The sequence below is a fragment of the Mastigoproctus giganteus genome, chromosome 6, assembly GCF_048544385.1.
Source record: "Mastigoproctus giganteus isolate SK-2022 chromosome 6, ASM4854438v1, whole genome shotgun sequence".
NCBI lineage: Eukaryota > Metazoa > Arthropoda > Arachnida > Uropygi > Thelyphonidae > Mastigoproctus > Mastigoproctus giganteus.
Window position 1 is genome coordinate 40,639,768 of NC_143580.1, and position 19,247 is coordinate 40,659,014.

General features: G+C 39.8%; 1 protein-coding gene across 1 annotated transcript in view; it reads right to left on the reverse strand.

Moving 5' to 3' along the window:
* The window catches only part of LOC150084183 (retinal guanylyl cyclase 2-like), a 280,744-nt gene that overhangs the window by 6,847 nt on the left and 254,650 nt on the right, over positions 1-19,247 (reverse strand). Inside the window, exon 16 of the mRNA XM_090375924.1 lies at positions 17,678-17,769. Coding sequence (XP_090232050.1) covers positions 17,678-17,769 — 92 coding nt within the window. The remainder of the gene's footprint in view (positions 1-17,677; positions 17,770-19,247) is intronic.

Below are 19,247 nucleotides of genomic sequence, written 5' to 3' on the forward strand. Positions count from 1 at the left end.
CCTGCGTAGCCAGGTGGGAAGGAGCAGCAGTGTATAGTACACGCTTCTTGATTAGACCGGGGTTCGAGCCCGTCACCACCAAATACGGAGGATGCGGAAAGGTCAGGGAATGACCACCGCATATCCCGGTGGGATATGCGGTGCGATGAGCAGTGTCCATTGATTACCACTCTGTCTTCTCCTACTCAACCATCCCTTTATCCATAGCAGCAATTTGCCTCCAATGCCACACTGCTCCAATTTGTTCAGCAGTCTTCCGTGTGCAACAGTATCAAAAACCTTTCTAAGATCCAAATATATGATATCAAAGTTATTCCCTGCATCCAGTTCCTTTGTGACCACATCATAGTATCCGATCAAATTGGTCAGGCAAGACTTTCCCTTACCAAAACCATGCTGTGTCCGAACAATAACTGACGTCTTGTCTAGGTGATCCTGCACGGCTTCTTTAACCAGTGCCTCCATTAATTTTCCTGGAACAGAAGTTAAACTAATATGTCTATAATTACTTGTGTCGCCCTTTGATCACATTGGGGTCACATTTGCACAACTCCAGTCCATGGGTACCTCCCCTGAGTCCAAGAAAGCTCTCATAATTATGTCTTATGGTTTGCTTACTTCCTTTGCTGCCCCCTTTAATATAACTGGATAGATCCCATCCACCCCAGGTGCCTTTTTGTGTTTAACTTCAACAATTTCTCCTCCACTTTCCTCTCAGTTATTAAAAAATCATCTCGCTCACTGCCAGAGTTAAATTCACCTCTGGCATTCCCCTCCCTGAATAACTCCTCATGTGTGAATGTAGATGCAAAATACTCATTTAGTTTGTTAGCCACCTGAGCAGGATCATCAACAGTGGAACCATCAATATCCAGTGGACCAATCTGATTCATCCCTATCCTTCTAGGGTTTACATAGATAAAGAACTCTTTGCTGTTTTTCTTTGCATTCTTTGCCAAAAATTTCTGATTTGGTTACAGACCAGCTTATATCTATCCTAGGCTTCCATGTCACCCATTAATTTATATGTATCAAATGCATTTTTCTTCTCTGCCATATGTCTCATTAGTTCATCTGACATCCATTTAGGCCTAAACCTTGAACAATATTTCTTAGTTAGTATGTAAAGCCTAGTAGCTTCTAAGATAAATTCTTTGAATGCCTCCCATTTTGAATTTGCCTTTGGTAACATCATCAGTTGGTCCCACCGTATAGAATTTTTAAATACTGTCTCAAGCTACCGTAGTCGCCTTTACGAAAGCAAAAACCCTTCCCTTAACCACTGATGGTAGTTACCTCTTTGAGTAAATCCCACTTCAGCACACTGTGATCACTGACACCTAGTGGTTCCTTTATCTGCAGATTCTTAATGCATGAAGAATCACTACTGATAATCAGATCAAGAGTATTACTCCCTCTAGTTGCCTCCAGAACATGCTGATGTAGAAAACAATCATCCAATAAGTCAACAAAAGCCTTGCTAGTGTGTGAGTGACCAAACCACAAATTCCAGTCAATATCCAGGAAATTAAAATCCCCCATTATAAGACTCTCTGATTTACTGGCCCACTCTATTTCCCTGTACAGTTTCTTATTATACTCATCAGAGTCATTAGGCCTATAACAGACCCCTACCCTCAATTTTTATCACACCAAACTGATTAACACTGCACTGTCCAGCGATGTCGGCTGTGCTCTTCCTTGGATTTTATGTGTTTCTTAACTAAAAGCATAACCCCTCCTCCCTTCCTATCCTGTCTATCCTTCCTTTACCCATTGTACTCCCCAAATTCCAGTTCTGCATTCCTTATGTCTGTGTGACACCACGTCTCTGATATTCCAACAATATCTGCCTTTAATGTTTTGAGCAACACCTCAAATTCATTAAATTTGTTTACCAAACTCCTAGCATTGGTTTGGTGTATACGAAAGTATACATGCACCTGTTCCTATTCTTAGCTACCCTAACACAACCCATATGTTTACGTGTACCGCAATGACTTCCAGCAGTCTCTGAAATATCCTGCATCTTGTTTTTCAGGCTTCTGCTCATTCCAATAAAAGTTATGCCAGACCTCCTGCTCCGACTGTACAACACCTGTATCAAAGAGGGCCAGTTCCCCACCAGCTGGAGTCTCTGAAATACCCTGCATCTTGTTTTCCAGTCTGCTGCTCATTCCATTAGAAGCAGTGCAAGAATCACTTTCACCTCTGCCAGTGGCTACTGTTAATCTATTAGTCCTTGTATTCCACCCAAGCTATCAGTTTTCCGACCCACCTAACACTGCCTCGATAGCATCAGCAAATATTCTTGAACCCTTTCTATTTAAGTGTATCCCATCCCTGTAGAAGCAGTCTCTCCGGTTAACAAGTACAGACCAGGCTGAAAAAAATTGTACCACTTGATCCTTGTACAATCTTTCCAGGGCGAATTGATTAACAAGGCTCTCATCATATACTCCCTTCTATCGTGTTTGCGCAGAATTGCAGAAACTTTCAAATTCAACCCTAATTCACAGCTTTTTTTCAACAGTGACCTGTACTTGTTAAGTAATTCCACCGGTCTCCTACTCTTAATATCATTAGTGCCAACGTGCCGAAGATGGCATCTACTCTACAACGTCATCAACCTTTGCCCCTGGCAGATATACCCTGATCCTGTTCCACCTATCCTTTTTAAAAAGCATGTTCGCCGTTTCCCTGACAATAGAATCACCAACAACTTCTAGTTCCTGTGGGACCAGCGCATTCTGCCTTGGGGGTTGCCGCTGTGTTGCGTGATGATCAAGTGCAAACTCTGGCGTTGATGTGGGCAGCTGGGAGCTTAGTGGGCCCCTCAATTTAGATCCTTCGAGGGCATCCACCCTGTCCTTCAAGCTCTCATATAGGCCCATAACAACGCTGAGTTGTCGCCTGATTTCCTCACACCCGTTACATCGCGCACACACAAAGACATTCCCCTTGGCAATATCATGTCCCTTACTTGATTGCTCCACAAACATTAAGCAAGCAGTGCATTTTAAAAGCCTGTGATTCAGAGGGCAACTCCCCCCCTCAGTTCTCCCCTGAGCCACAGTACTCCCATTAGCTTGAGCCTTTTGCTTTGCTGCTTTGGTCTGAGTAATGATTTCGATTCAATTTCAATAAAATTTCAATTCTGTACTGAAATTTAAATTTCAGTACAGAATTAACCCTAAACTTATATCCCAACGCAGTTATAACACTATATATTTATATATATTTTTTTCAGGATTGAGTATTATCTCCGAGTTCGTTATATTACTTCCGTATCAGGTTATGTATTAATTAATAATGTTACGTTTGTAAAATCGAAGTCGTTATATGTATTTAGTTAAAAAGTACAATTTAATTGACAATAAAGTTTAACAAGGTTAATAAATTTTAATTATTGATAATGTTATATACTATACTGTACTATACTAAGCGAACGCTATTTAGTACGGGATATAACGTTGTATCGTATAACAATGGCGGCAAGTTACGAACGGTGAATCTACGAGCACTAAGTATTAATTAACTTCCAAAATCTCGCTGTCTCAATTCAGAATAAACCAAGGATCTTGACTAGGTCTATAAGCTACTTATAGAAAATAATTTAATATAACAATTAGTCAATAAAGCGGCCAAATATAGATAAAAACTTACCGTTCGCGCTGGAGCTGCGAAACTTTTAAAACAGGTGGATTTGATACCCTTACCGATACTAAGTAATAACTTACAAAATCTCTATCTAAGTTAAAAATTAAACTAAGTATCGTAACTAGGAATATAAAGCTACTCGAGAAAATAAGTTAATATGCCAATTTAAGTTAATAAAACAGAAAAAACTTTATTTTCCGGAGCCGTAAAAACTCTGCCTGCCTAAGGCTACTCTCGTTCCCAAAAAAAAAAAAAAAATCCCCCCCCCCACATTTAAATAAATAAATTTAAATTTTCTGTTTATACTCCAGCACGACAACCATGTCAGTAGAGTTTACAATAAATCGTCAATACAAATTCTGTATTTATCGTATTTAGTAGTCACGGGCTTGAGCCCCGGTCCACTCAAGGAATGCGTGCTATGCACTCTCGCTCTTGACCACTCGGCTACGTCAGGCCTATTTTCCGCTGTTTTGAAATCGGGAACTCGTCTTCCCATTTTAAAACAGCGGGATAAAGGGATAATCACCCTACCTAAGCTTAGAGCCCCTCCTCGACAACACAAAGAAATCATAAAAGTCCTTCACCTGTTAATTATCACTGTCTTCCTCGCTTTCATCGAAGTACCTGCCGGTGTATACTCTACTGGACTTCAGCCAATATCGCTGTGTAATTATTTACCTGCGTTTACATAGGTCACTTAGAAAAATGCTTCCAAAATAAAAAAAAAAAGGGTTCCATAATGCTTGAGGAATATTGTTGCATCCGTAATAGGAGGACTATCATATTTTACTGAAATATTTACGAACTCTACAAATATATAAAATATTTCCAAAATACGAAACTACAATATTCATTAATATACAAAAAATGTTACAATGGAACATCAAATGTTAGACAGTGAATGACATGCACGAGGTTGGTGAACGTTATGCAGGCAGTTGTCAATAATTAATTGCATTTGTAGTGACGTAATTGCCTCGCCTTCTTCTCCCATTGGCTCGAATAAATATCACTAGGAGGAAAACTTTTTTAATGTATAGATAGATTACATATCGGTTACTCGTAATGGAACTACTATACCATCCTATAGTAGTTCCATTACGTGTAGTATTTATCGAAAGATCTGATGACATGTTCAAGTTGAAGAATGTTTTCAAAAAATGTGTATAACTCTTTTCCAGCCATAGGATGTTAGATTTCAATTGTAAAGAAAAAAATTACATTCAATCTGAAAACACCAGGTGACTTGAAACTGGATGCTTTTTCGAATTAACACATTTCCCAGTTTCCGAAATTTTTTTTTTTTTTTTTTTTTTTGTATCTTAAAACTTAATATTTCTGTTTCTAAATACCTTAGCTTTCCAACGATATGCTATACGTCCGCATTATCCCGTTTATTACGTGAGAAAATTTCCTTGATAACACGTTCATATTTTCCACTATCCTGCAATTTTCAGAGGTATGAAAGTTTTTCCTCTAGTATAGAGTTAAGATGACGCTCCGTGCAAAATTTAATTTTGGTCCAGTAGAATATAAATATAAATTATTATTGCCATCATACAAATATATTCCAACAATACAAGTTACAATAATTCGATTCTGGCGGAATCTGAATATGACGTCACTTCCGTAACGCTTTTCGCATGACGGTTTTTCGTTTCAAATTTTTTGGAATAACGCCAGTAAAAACTTTTTTAACGTCAATGCTCATTGATATGATAAAAATACTTACGTTTCTAACGAGAACGTTGTTGCTGCATACATTTGTGCACAGTTACAGTTACGGTTTTCACCACTAGATATGGCTGATAGACCATAAAACAATATTTTAAAATAAACGATTTTTCTTGTAGTATAAATTATGAGTGGCGATATGGCAGTATATTTTCCTAAGTGTGCCACTAGTGGCACGCACCATTTGTTCGGCATTGCTGCTCTAGGCTCTCTTAAGCTGCTCTCAAACGTGCTTTCTGTCACATCACGCAGTATGGCCAAACGTGTTGCCTTTTTTTTTATTATTCCAAGTGTAGTCCGTTTTGATAAAATGTACCCAAATGTGCTATGGCCTTGCAGCGCAAGATTGGAGTAAAATATTGCACAATCTAATAATGGATTTATAATTAATATGACAAATGATGTTGATCATTGATGAATTTGAATGGCGTCAACGATCCAAGATTCAAATCATGAGAAATATTCTTTTGATAAAAATCTTATTCTAATGGTTTTATAATAATTACCAGCATTGTATTTTAGAAGTTTAGCTCTAAGAATGGCTTGAATTATCTGACTCGTTTTATGACGTCTTCGAATATGTAATCTTTGGTATAATTAATATTATTATTAATTATAAAGATTAATTAATTATTCTTTACTATTGTAACAGGACACAGTGATTTCCATTACAGCTGCCCTATAATAGTTTGGGTATGTAATCTTACGTATTACACAAAATAGCCACTTTATTAGGTATATTTGAATGGAGCAGTCCTTCAGTAACAGCATAACTTGTTCTTAACATGCGATATAAAGCAGTTGGTAAAATATTATTATTATTGAAATCAGTTTATTTCCCAAGAAACCTTGGGTCACCCCGGGACGGCTCTGTGCCAGAAGGGTGAATATTTACAGACTAAGGTGTGAGGAACACAATGTACAATAAAGAAGAGTACATGCGTGCTCGACCCTAGACTTTTACAGGATTAAATATACAATAATGTACAAAATATACAGTAATATTCAAAATATATGATTGCATGAAGACAAAAAGTCTTTGTCATATACAAATAAGCAAGTTTAAAAAAAAAAAACAAAACAAAAACAGTCTGTCCAGGAACAGGTGAGTATTATAAGTTCATAATCTGGTAGCAGTTCTTCAGGAATATGTAGGGATGCTGTATACAATTCACTGTGAGAATGGGTAAGACGCAAGATCTAAATGACTTTGAAAGTGCCATGGTAGTCGGTCCAAAGCAGTCGCTCCAGTACGACTGCTTTAGACACTGAAACCCTTGAGATTGGTCTAATAACTAACTGACATCCTATGGTCGGAAACAACTCCTTAATGAAAGAGGCCAACGGAGGTTGACAAGACTTGTGCAACATAATAGAAATGCTGTAGACAGTCAAATAATTTCAGAATTCAGAACTGGTGTGGATGGGTATTGCAACCGATTTCCGAACTGGGTTCCACTGCTGGCAGCAAAAACCGAGAAGGTACGGTTACAGTGGGCTTAGGAACACCAACGCTGCACATTGGACGATTGAGAAAACGTTGCCTAGTCTGACGCTGATGGGAGGATCAGAATATGGAGAAGCCAGCATGAATCCATGGACCCATCCTGCCAGGATGGGTTCATAGATTCATACTGTTTAAGGTGTAGAGGTTGTTGGTGACAGTGTAATGGTATGGGGAGTATTTTCTGCCCACATTTTCCCCTTAATACCAGTGGAACAAAATTTGGATGCTACAGGTTATTTGGAAATTGTTTCCGACAAGGCGCGACAAAGGCCCCCATTATTCTGATGGAAGAACCCATTTTCAAGGGATTCTGGGTCATTTTACAAGGCTACAATTGTACCGAACTGGTTCCAGGAACATGAGAGTGAATTCATCCTACTGCGGCGATCTCCCAAGTCACCAGATCAATCCAATTGATCACCTGTGTAATGAGACGGAACGACTCTTCGGAGTAGAGATTCACAACCATCTAATTGTCATCATGGACTAGTGTTTCTGTGGCACGGTTTTAACACCTTGTTGGGTCCATGCCATGACGAAGCCCTCGTGGGTAGCACGGTTGGTAGAATCGCTATCCTCTCCACACCAGGTAGAAAAGGCCTGAGTTCGAGTCCCGTCGATGACGAAAAATTTTTATGGCCGTTTTTCACAACGTGGCTGAGTTAGTCGGTCTTAGGCGACGGTGGCATGGTTTTTTCTCCATGAATCTCGGGTTTTTCGTCCAGCAAAACTGAAAATCGACCTCAGAATGCATGCAATTTACAGACAATATGAACGGAGCAACATGGCCTTAGTCCCCGATGCTTCTAAAATCTAACAACAACCTAGCCATGATAAATGCAGTCTGTTCTGAGGACTAAAGGACCTACTCTTTATTAGGTAGATGTACCTAATAAATTAGCCATTCAGTGATATCTGTATATAAAACTGAATTTCTAGTTTTCAAAACATAGATTTTTGAATTTTGTTTAAAAAATTAAAAACAAATGACACCGACACTTAGAAGATAAAGTAAAGTGTAAAATGTGTTCGCGTCAAACGGCACCAGGGATTTCCCCCATCTCCGCGTGGTTTTCTTTGTGGGTGTAACAGATCACTGTTAAGGCCAGAGATTTAAAAGTGTATGGGATTTGGAAGTATTGTGTGGTGTATCGTTGTTCCTCTGGCCATTTAGCCGCTAGACCCCTGCTGGGGCACAACGTTGCCCACACTCAGCCCCGTGGAGGCAGACCAGTACACCAGTATTATAGTTATTTACTCTGGCAGGCCCTGCCACCTAATTTCCTCAGATTTCAGTGGCTAGGGCCTAAAATAAAAAACAATAATAATAAAAAAAAAATAACGCGATTTTAAGGGCTGGTACGCTAGTGAGGTTAAATTTCGGAATTGATGCACGATTTGGCTGTCATAATTTGGAAGTTTAAGTTTTTGTCTCGTGGGGCGTACACTGTGATGTATAGAAAGAGTGGGGGGGGGGGGGGGAAGACTGAAGACTGGACGGGAAAGACAGAAGTATGGGGCCAATAGGGAAGACGACCCCAGATATCAGTGCGGCATGCCCATGCTGCACCAGGAGAAGTTAACGGAGGGATGACGGGGAGGGAACGATCCCGTACCCCCCCGCCCGCCCGCCAGGATATGGAGAGAAAGTGGGCCAGACTAGGTGTCCAACCCAGATCGCCAAAAGGCGAGGCAACAGCGTAGCTGCGGTCACAGTCATGGTTTTTGGATATTCAGTTCAGTGTCACTTCAGGTAGGTCACAGTCTTGGTTCAGTGTCTCACTAGTCTCGTGTTCGTCTTATGGGGTCAGGAAGAGGACTGATGACTCTGGTCAGTTTGTAGTACTGCTTTGATGTCAATTCAGGTAGTCATATTCGTTGAGAGCATCAGTCCTGGCCTTTTGCACCAGGTCATGAATGGAGAGGTATCTTTGTTGGTAATTTCTTCTGATCGCTTATAGTCATGCGGTATGTTCATGTTGTAGTCTTGAATGTCTCCTCCTTGGTTAGTTTCAATGTAGTTCTTCTATTCAGATGTTTCCGTATTGTTGCGGATAGCGATTTCCGTTCTCCGTCTGTTAAAGATGTCCTGGGCGTAGCGGCTGAACGCGGTGTACTCGTCTTCCGAATCAAGGAGGTGATGCTCATTGTCTTTTGGTACGAACTTTATACTGGTGATGAGTACTGATCTTTGTGCCTCATAGCATTCACATTTGTGCATGATATGTTGCCACGTCTCCATATTGCCACAGATGCAAGTTGGGTCCTCGGTCAGTCCGAGTGCATTCAGTTTTACGTTAAAGGGCCTATCGCCCGTCAGGAGGAAGGTGGTGTTCAGTCCCGGGTAGAACCATTTGGGGGCCTTTGGATAGGTCTTGTCTACGTAGGGTATAAATTTTTGTGTGACTTCACCCTTGGTCGTCTCTTGACATCCCCTCCGCCAAGTTTCTTTCAGGTGTTCCGTGATTTTCTGTTTTTCCGTTCGGTGGTTGTTTGTAGGGTCTAGTGTAAAAGAGTCAAACGTGGTCGGTGTTCCCTTTGCCAGGTAGTACATCAACCCACATCTTGCTACCTCCAGGTCCAGAGGGAGAGTTCCCGCCAGGACCTGCAGCGCACAGGTACTCACCGTGTTACACGCCCTGGTGATGGTGAGGAGTATTTTTTGCTGTATTGTTTCGAGGATTCTTTTATTTACTGCGGTTCTTGCTTTGGCGAACCATACTGGGGCTCCATAAGTAATTGCTGGGACGAAAATCGCTTTATAGTAGAGGGATAATGTTCTTTTGTTTAGTCTCCAGTCTCTGCGTGTTACTCTGACTACTAGTGCTGCGTATTTTCTCAGCTTCTCCTTCAGATATAAGAGGTGTTGTTTATAGGACAGGTTGGAATCTAGGATAATGCCTAGGTATTTCATCTGTATTGCTAGTTTGATTGTGCTTCCCCTTACTTTTATCTGAGGCGGCCGTCTGATGTTGAGTGTTCCTCTCAGTAGAATTGATTTCGTTTTGGTCGGGGAAATCTCCAGTGTATGCAGGTTTGCCCAGTCCTGGAGTACTTGCAGTGCATGGTTCGCACGGGCTTCTAATTGTGATCTAGAGCTCGCTGCCACCGTTAGGACGAGATCATCCGCGAAAGCTTGTGCGTTGACATCACCCAAGTCGAGTGCCAGGAATTCATCAAAAACAATGTTCCACAGGAGCGGCCCCAGGACAGATCCCTGGGGACCGATCTTGTCAGGCTCCGAAACGGTGCCATTACCCTGATTTTTCTATCAGAGAGGTAGGATCTAATGCAATTATATAAATTCATGGAGATTTTTGCCTTGTGGAGTCTGCCCAGAACGCTCAGCCACCAGAGGGTGTCGAACGCCCCGGCGAAGTCAACCGCAATTACCAGGAAGTACTTTTCGTTACATTGTGCTGCGCTTTCTAGGAGGTTCCGAATTGCCTCAATGGTGGAGAGTCCGGGTTTGAACCTATATTGTCTGGGTGACTCTAGGTTAGCTTCTTTGTAGTGGCTGAGTATTCTTCGATGTAGTATTCTCTCCAAGAGTTTACTTAGTGTTGATAGCAGCGCTATGGGATAGTAAGAGTTTGGTTGTTCAGGTGGTTTAGTTGGGTTTTTCAGGATGAGCTTGAGATGTTCTGTTTTCCAGCTGGTTGGGAAATGGTCCACTCTGAGTCAGCAGTTGAAGAGGTGCAGCAGCGGTTCCGGTATGTGCTTCACCGCCCTCTTAACGAGTTCTGGGTCCAGGAGGTCAGGGCCAGGGCATTTCTTGTTGCGCATTTGTGTTGCGGCTTCCTGTAGCTCATCCATTGTGACAAAAATCAGACTCCCGTTTTAATTCAATAGGACTTGGAGGCATTAAAGACAACCGCTAAATACAGCAGCTTTACATTATTGGTAAAGCTTTTCTGAGATATCAAGTCTGTAACTTTGACTTGAACCACAGATAAAAATCCTGCCGGAAGGCTTTCAAAATGTTGACTAATTTATTTCTTTAACTGTGTAATAATACATTCGAAAAATGTCCCTTGAATAAGCTGATTTAGTTGAGATTAGAACTTAGTGACGTACTGCTTCTGAGATCTTGTACTGATGTTTTCCAACCAACGTTTCATGGTGAGGTATAAGTATCGAAAATAAGATGCAAAATTAGATTGTAAGAGGAAGCCGAATCAGTAAAAAAGAGTATAAAATAAAAACTACCTTTTTGTGCACACAACGTGTATCCCTTTTAATACGCCTCCATTGTTAGAAGGTACTTATGCATTCTTCCCTTAAACTCCACCAGACTGTCAACCTCACCGACCTCGGAAGGCAGTTTATTTCAGTTATCAAAAACACGCAAACCAAATGTAAATGTTCTGAAATCCAGTCTGTTAGTTTTCCAAATAGTATATATATTTATACCTTCTGGGTTTTGAGCTGTATTGAATTCAGTGTGAAAATTCCGGCATTATTTAACCCCCCCCCCCCAAATGTCGGGCGTATCAGAGATTGAGCAAATCTTTGAGCTTGAATTTGGATTAGTGAACTGCCAGTATATAGGTAAAGTTTTGCATAAGGAAGATCTTGAGGTGGAGTATGGCAGGTACAACCTGAATTTTTTTCTTCATTTATTTACACATTCAAATATTGTGTAAAATCTCAAGAAACATATACAATAATTTATATACAGTTTTGTGTACATTCTCATTATTCTTATTAATGTACATTCTCATTATTCATACATTCTTATTTTGTTTATATATATATATATATATGTTAAAAACTACAGTAGAGGAAACAGTACAAAACGTGTGTGTGTGTGTGTGTGTTCTGGAATCAAGGGTGGCCCCTAGGCATAGCCCATCTCCACTTAGTGGATTTGTATTGAATGTAGGACGTCTGCAAAGGAGCAGCCAACACCTGGGTAGGTGCTACCTGGTGCCCGTCCCCAGGCACGAGTAGCCGGGCTTGGATTTTTTGTCCTCTTGCATGCCAAAAAACGCACAAAATCCAGAACCCACTGGAGGTAGTGCAATACCAGTGGGTGCCAGCAATCCCGCTCCCAGGCTGCTCATGCCTGGGAGCCTGCAAAAAAAAAAAAAAAGAGGCCGGAACTCCAAAAAACCCGTTGAAGTCACACAGCCGAGACAAACATTTTAAAAGAATCCTGCAGTTTTAAATAGCATTTTTTATATATATATATATATATATACACCATTTACCCTATTAACGTTAGCATTGACTAGGAAATAAACTATTAACATTGATTACACTATTTACATTACAGTGAGGTTTACCAGTTCTAACAGCAGATTTCGAAAGTCATTTGCAAGGGTTGTTACAGCAATATTAATTGTTACGTTCCAGTGAGATTTACCAGTCTCTCTGATTGCCAGTTCTAACAACAGAATTTGAGAATTATTTACAGTCGTTGTTACAAAACCAATGGTTGCATGTATTTTTGTTTAATACAATCGTAAAGAATGTCCAGTAGTCAAACTGTTCAGAAAATATATAGTCTGATTTATTTTCTTCCCTAGTAGAATCTGAGTTCGTAGGGTAGGGCTATAGAAGTTCCTCAAGGCGACTTCCATGTAGTGAGTTCACATAGTTTTCCTAAGCTTAAGGCAGGAGAGGAAGTTCCCAGCATGCACTGAAGCACTCGCAGTACCTCTGAGCGTTCTTGCAGAAGGTTTCCTAAAAATGTAGTTATCAATTTTCAGTCAGGAAGCAGGAATTGGAATTTTTTGTGAGACTTGGAGGAAAAAGGGTCTATCTTTCGTTTCCTGTTACATTGATGACTATCTTCCGATATGTTCTTCCCAAAAGTAAGTTAATCTGGATCATTAAGACTCCGTAGTAGGGTTTCTAGCCGCAAGTCTTTTCTTGTAAACTGCTGCAGACTACTCTTCAAATATAGTGAAGACATCAGAATTTTCAATGAGCAAATGTACATTACTTTCTGAGAGATTATTTATATTATTCAGCAGCACCTGCATTTCATTCAGATAATCCTTACATTCAAGGAGAACGTGCTGCCATGTCTCAGGTGCACCGCAGTGACAGAAAGGGTCGGGTTTAAGGCTCTTTTCAAAAAATTTAGCCCTGAGCGACCCGTGGCCAGACATTAAATATGATGTGGTCATGCTAGGCGCAAACCATTTTGAGACTGTGGGCAATGATGCGAATTCAACATTTGAAATATATCTTCGTGTAACCTTACCATGTTCACTTTGAACATCTGTGCTGCCAAACAGCAGTGAGTTCCTTCCAGGGTTTTCGTTTTTCCTCTTTTATTCTGTTGGCAGGGTATGTTACAATGTTAAAAATATTTACAGAAGTTCCTTTTTTGAGATTGTAGATCATACCCCCGTAGGAGATATAAGGATCCAGAGGCAGGGTTTTTGCTAGGACGTGTAGAGCATTATTCGACACCGTCCTAGGAGCTTGAAGAAGACTGAGCAACACCGAACGCTGTAATGAAAGAAGTTTGGTCCTAATTTTAGTTTTTGAGACCCTCTAAAACCAAACACCTGCTGCGTATGCAGCAATCGGTAGGAAGATAGTCTTATAGCATAAAGACAATGGCTTTTTGCTAAGGCCCTATTCTTTTCTGGAAATCCTTGCAATTCCAGCCGTGAAGTTTTTAATTTTATCAGAAATTTTGGATACTCTAGTATGAAAGTTTAGTTTGTCATCGATTGTAAGGCCCAAGTACTTGGTGCTGGATACGTAGGGGATTTGTGAACCATTTAAGATAACTCTGGGAGGGCTGTCATAATTGAATTGCTTTCGAAAAACCATGAAGTTAGTTTTTGTAGTAGAAATTTTGAGCTTATTAAGATTGGCCCAGTTAGATAAATCATCCAATTTTGTTTGGATCTTTTATTCCAAAATTGATCTCGGTCTTCCAGTAACGCCGACCGCCAGGTCGTTTGCATATGCAATTTTTAGGCAATCCCCATTTTCCTTTATCAGCCATTGGTCTAAAACTGCATTCCAGAGGAGAGGTCCAAGGTCTAAATCCTGCGGGCTTCCTCTGGAAGCAGTCGTGCTGTAAGTCAGAACTTTGGCACAAACCTTGATCTATCTCTCTTGAAAGTATGATCTCGTAGTTTGGTAGATATGATTATCACACATGGCTGAGCGTAGAGACCCGAGGGCGCTTTCCCACTAGCGTGAGTCGAAAGCGACCTAGAAGTCCACGAACATCACCAAAACATACTTGCTGTGAGAATCCTGGATGTATTTTAGAAGAGAGATGATAGCGTCTTCGGTCGAGTGACCCCTTTTTGAATCCGTGTTGATGGTCTGAGCACATTTGTTGGTCCGATAACATACTTCAATCCTGGGAGAAATTAGTCTTTCAAAGAGTTTCCCTAAGTTGGCTAGGAGGGATATTGGTCTGTACGCCCTTGGATCTGTTTTGACTTTTCCAGGTTTATATAAGATTTTCAGTCGAGATAGTTTCCAGGGTTTGGGAAAAAGTCCCTCGAGGAAGCAGTTGCCCACTTAAGCGCTCAAACTGCAACCCTCACATCCTCTTAATAGAACTGCGTGGTGCAGCGGTTCCAAATTCCGCACAGCGCCGAAGTATGACCTGATTTATACTACCCTTTATAAAGTGTTCGGATATCTCCGCTTTTTTATAGTGATTGGACCTTCCCGGATAAACAAGTGACTTAGATCCGAATATAACGCGCGTAAGCCACACATGTTAATTGTTTGGCTGCGACACGTAGAATTCAGCTTGCTAATCGAGAAGCTGTTGTCAGCTGTCACATGACATATGTTGTGTGTTATGTACGGCGGCACTTAAAAGTTATTTCATCTCCCTCATGGTACACTGTGATGAATACTCTTTTAAAATGGCTAGCAATGAGTATGTGATATCGTACCGTCTGTGATAGCAGACCCAGGCCTGGCTTTTCGTGCCAGGGCAGGCACCGGGTGATTTTTGCCCAATTGTGGCTATCACCTGGTGGCTGAGTAGCCTGTTCACTATAACATACTACACATATTTTAACACACGCTTACTACAGGCCACTATATTTAGATGAGTAATACTATATTTAGATGAGTAATATGCCTACAATTATACTGATGGAGATAGATGTAGATCCGGGTGCCACCCTGTGACGGAAACATACATATATATGTATGTATAAACTAACTGTGAAGTGTGTGTCTTGTTTTGTTGTTTCTGGCCACTAAGCTACTAGGGAGCAGCGATCACCAGGAAGTGCCTACGAGGAGGCGGGCCGCGACAATACGCGTACTGTTGAAAGAAACAATGCTGGCACGTAACTTTGTGCAGTTGCTGACTTCCTCAGCTTACACCATCCAAAGTCGGTCGTTTTCATGAAACGGAATATCGCCACCGGCCAGCAGCGCAGGACGACCAGAGAAGCTTACTCTACGTGACCAGAGGGTACTAACTTAATCTTTATTGTGGTACATAAAAATATACACGAATCCCTTCACCTTCGCAGCTAAAGAACTTCAGAGGACACGGAGGGGTAGTACAACTCTCACGTCAAACGTCGTTGCAAAACATCAATCAAGATTTTAAGGCGTCAGCAGAGGATGAGGTCTGTACAAACACACTACGTACTGATCTCCAAACCTCTAATTTAATGAAAGAACTGCTGCCCATAAGCCAAACATCTCCAACCGGAATCAGCTGCTTACTTTGCATGTATAGCGAATAGCGAAAAACATAATTGGTTCGTCGAGCGGAAATCGGGTCTATGGAGCGACAAACCATGCTACACCCTATTCTAGATAATTGGAACAGCATGGATGTAGAGGATGATGGAAAACGTCTGCTACCCGAGCTCATTGTGCTAACGATGAATTTAGGAGGAGGTGGGTTATGGTGTGGCGGTGTTTCTCATGATACTCCTATATCCTTTAGTGATTGTGAAGCAACCATAAAACGCTTACCCACGCTGAACAATTTTGAACAATTTCATGCTCCCTACGATTATAGCAACTCTTCGTTACAGATCCTTGTTTGTTTAAAAAGGATAATGCCCTACCCATACCGCCAGTGCCGTGCGAGAATGGTTCATGGACATGAATGTACAAAAGTTGGTATGGCCGGCCTCGAGTGCCAATTTGAACCCTGTGGAATGCCTATTGATTCCACATCAGTATCTCAACTGGTAACTTTATTTTTATGGGAGAGCGGAAGAATGGCGGGATATGCCAATTGTAGTCTGTCGTTCGTTAGTGGAAAGCCTACAGAGATTCGAGTGTGTCGTAGCAGCTAAAGGGGAAACAGACATGTTATTAAAGTGAGTGTTATTTGACGTCCATAGTCTCAGGCGACGGTAGCATGGCTTTTCTCGAAGAAACTCGGTTTTTTGCCCAACAAACAGAAAATCGACCACAGAACACACAGTTTATAGACATATTATATACGGCCCAATATGAAGTGTTGCCGAAGCGCCTAAAACCATACAACTAAGTGACGTCCATGTGAAGCCAACAAATTTCTGGATACTTCTTTGAGGATGGTTTATTTCACGATTGTCGATAAACATCAGGTCTGTTGGATTTCATTTTCTTGTATTTGAGTTTGCCTGATGCATACATATTACCCTGGTGAAGCCGATTGGTCAAGTGTAAGAATACGGTAGCGCATGCTCTTTGAATGTAGCTTGGGTGACGGCTAAATACGATTATATTTGACTTATTGTAAACACCTCTGACCTGTGGTGCCAAATAAAAATGTGACTTATTACAGGCATAGAAAATCTCAGGTAAATCTTGCTCTTTTCCTATTTATTTACTAATTTTGTTTTTTCTCTATTGTCTTGCATCTTTAAACATTTCTATATATATTCTTAATAATGGCTAGCTCAGTTTCACGATAGTTATTTATATGCCGTCAATAGAAACAGATACCGTACTGTATTATCAACCCTTATAAAATCAATTATTTGCAAAAATGTTTAATGCAACAAAAGCTAATTATATGTAACTTCTTAAAATATATTTTTGTACTTTGTTCTTATAGAATTCAAATCCTGATCGGATGACGTTCCTGAATTCAATAAGAAATTCAGGAACGTCATCATTCCTGATTAATTTTTAGATACTTGAACGGACTGCATATTTGTAAAAAAATTATCTTGATATACCACTACATTTAAAACTTATCACTTAGAAAAGTTTATTTTCTTAACTTAGAAATAAGAAAAAATAGCAAATACGAAATTGGAAATTCTACTTTACAATAAGGATTCTTTATTTATTTATTTATTTACCAAAGAAGGAACTTTATTTGTAGCAAAGTTGAGGCATTAGAATGACGGATGCCAGAAAAGGGCAAACATTGCTGTTCGCAATATCGCTTGTTAAGGCTTAGTGATGTGAGAAGACGTTTTTTAACATAAATTGTCTTGGCTTCTTCTATAGGGATCCGATGGAACTCCCCGAACTTTAATTCACCCTGTAATGACACCAGAAACCATCGTATACCACTACTTAAGTACTTCTGTCAACATGAATAAAGAGTATCGAGAGATCGATAATCTTCAATAATGATCCCTCAGGTGGGCTTAAAGGACTTTAAGTGCATGCACGAGTAAATTATTGACTTTATTAAGGACGGAATTGCGTACAGTTGTGAATGAGGAATCCGCGAATAATGACGTTCGTTCAAATAAATACTTTTCAAAACCAATAAAATATTCAATTGAAGACGAATTCTCTCCTTTAAAAGAATTTTATCGGACGTATAACTTTAATAGTTTATATAGATTTATAAATTACCTTCAGTACAATATCTCCTCTATATTCGATTCGGTATCCACCAACTTCCCTCAGACGTCTTGCGGTCGTCTTGCTCACATGGATTCGATAAGCTGAAAGATAAAAAAAAACTATTGGGTGCCATCGTTTTTAATGATATCGAAATCACAAATTCTTCAACAGTTAATCATACATAGTTCAACATCAAACGTGAATCTTGACACCCGTCATAAGGTTTCATTGGCTTCTAGGAAAGATAGTATTTTAAGAGGAGGGAGGTTCATTCATCACAGCCAGGGATTAGAAATTAACTATGTATACAATTAGAAATCCAAATATGTGTTGATTATAATCCATAATTTTTAATTGTTACTGAACTTTAATATTGTTACTTTAATTAATTGTTACTGAAATTAAGCAGTCTGAATGTTTAAGCTGTACAGAACTGATATTACAGTACACGACAGTATCTGTGAAATGGCTAAGCAAGCAATAAGATTAAATATGTGCAGAACACCTTGCTGAATTGAAGGATGTTTTTCTCGTAACTGAAGATACTTGGAAGTATTTGTTGTTACAAATTACAAAACATTCAGACCTTTACACCATGGCTGAGTTAGTCTGTTTCGAGCGAGGATAGCAAGGCTTTATTCTATTGGAATCCTGAGTTTTTTTCGTCCGGCAAAACCGACCAGACAACATACGCAATTTACGGACAAAATACACATGAGTGGATGAGTTAGTTCTCTCGGGTACCCCAATATGAAGTTTTATTTTATTTACAAACACGAGCCATCTCTAACTCAAAAAATTCGCCGTTGGGCTTTCCATTTTTGTTCAGATGGTTCTGAAGCCTTCAAGATCGTTCGAATACTTCTAAGTTTTATATATATATATATATATATATTGTTTTGTTTTGTGATTGTGGCTGAAAATTAACTAAAGGCTAATTGATAAAATTGATATTAATATTAAAATTTGATCAGTTGCATCTTTCTGTGAAGGTCTCTTGACGCTGCTTTAGACCCATACAGCATTTACTAATGTGATGTTGCATAATGTTTTGCAAGAAACATTTGTTAAATTCCCATGACTATCAGAAATAGAATAGAGAAAGCTTATAGAAACGTTATAGGAAATTTAAATACATAATCTGAGGAGTAAAAATGCATTCCCTGTAAACAAAATTTTTTTAAAGAATAATAAAATACAGTAACGAAAAGCAGACCAATCATATCAGGATGTTTGATATTTCTTGACAAAACCGCTTATTGCAAACCGAGAACAGAAACTGTCCGGAACTGGATTTCGTTGATTTTTAATGACTGTGACACGATATGGAAGCCAAGAAAAAAGTTGAAGAAATAAAAGGAAGAGAAAGTGCACGAGAAAAGTTTGCTAACAGTTCTTAGAAAAATTATGAATAATGAAAGTATGCTTTTAGATAATTGCTGTCTTTTTATGTTGATAAAAAGGTCTTGCGCATCAGCCTCTACTGCAGCAATGAAATTTTTGAAAATGTTCTAACATAGTCACCTGTTTTGAGTTGAATGTAAGAATTCAGACTTTCCGTCGTAATGTCCAAAGAAGG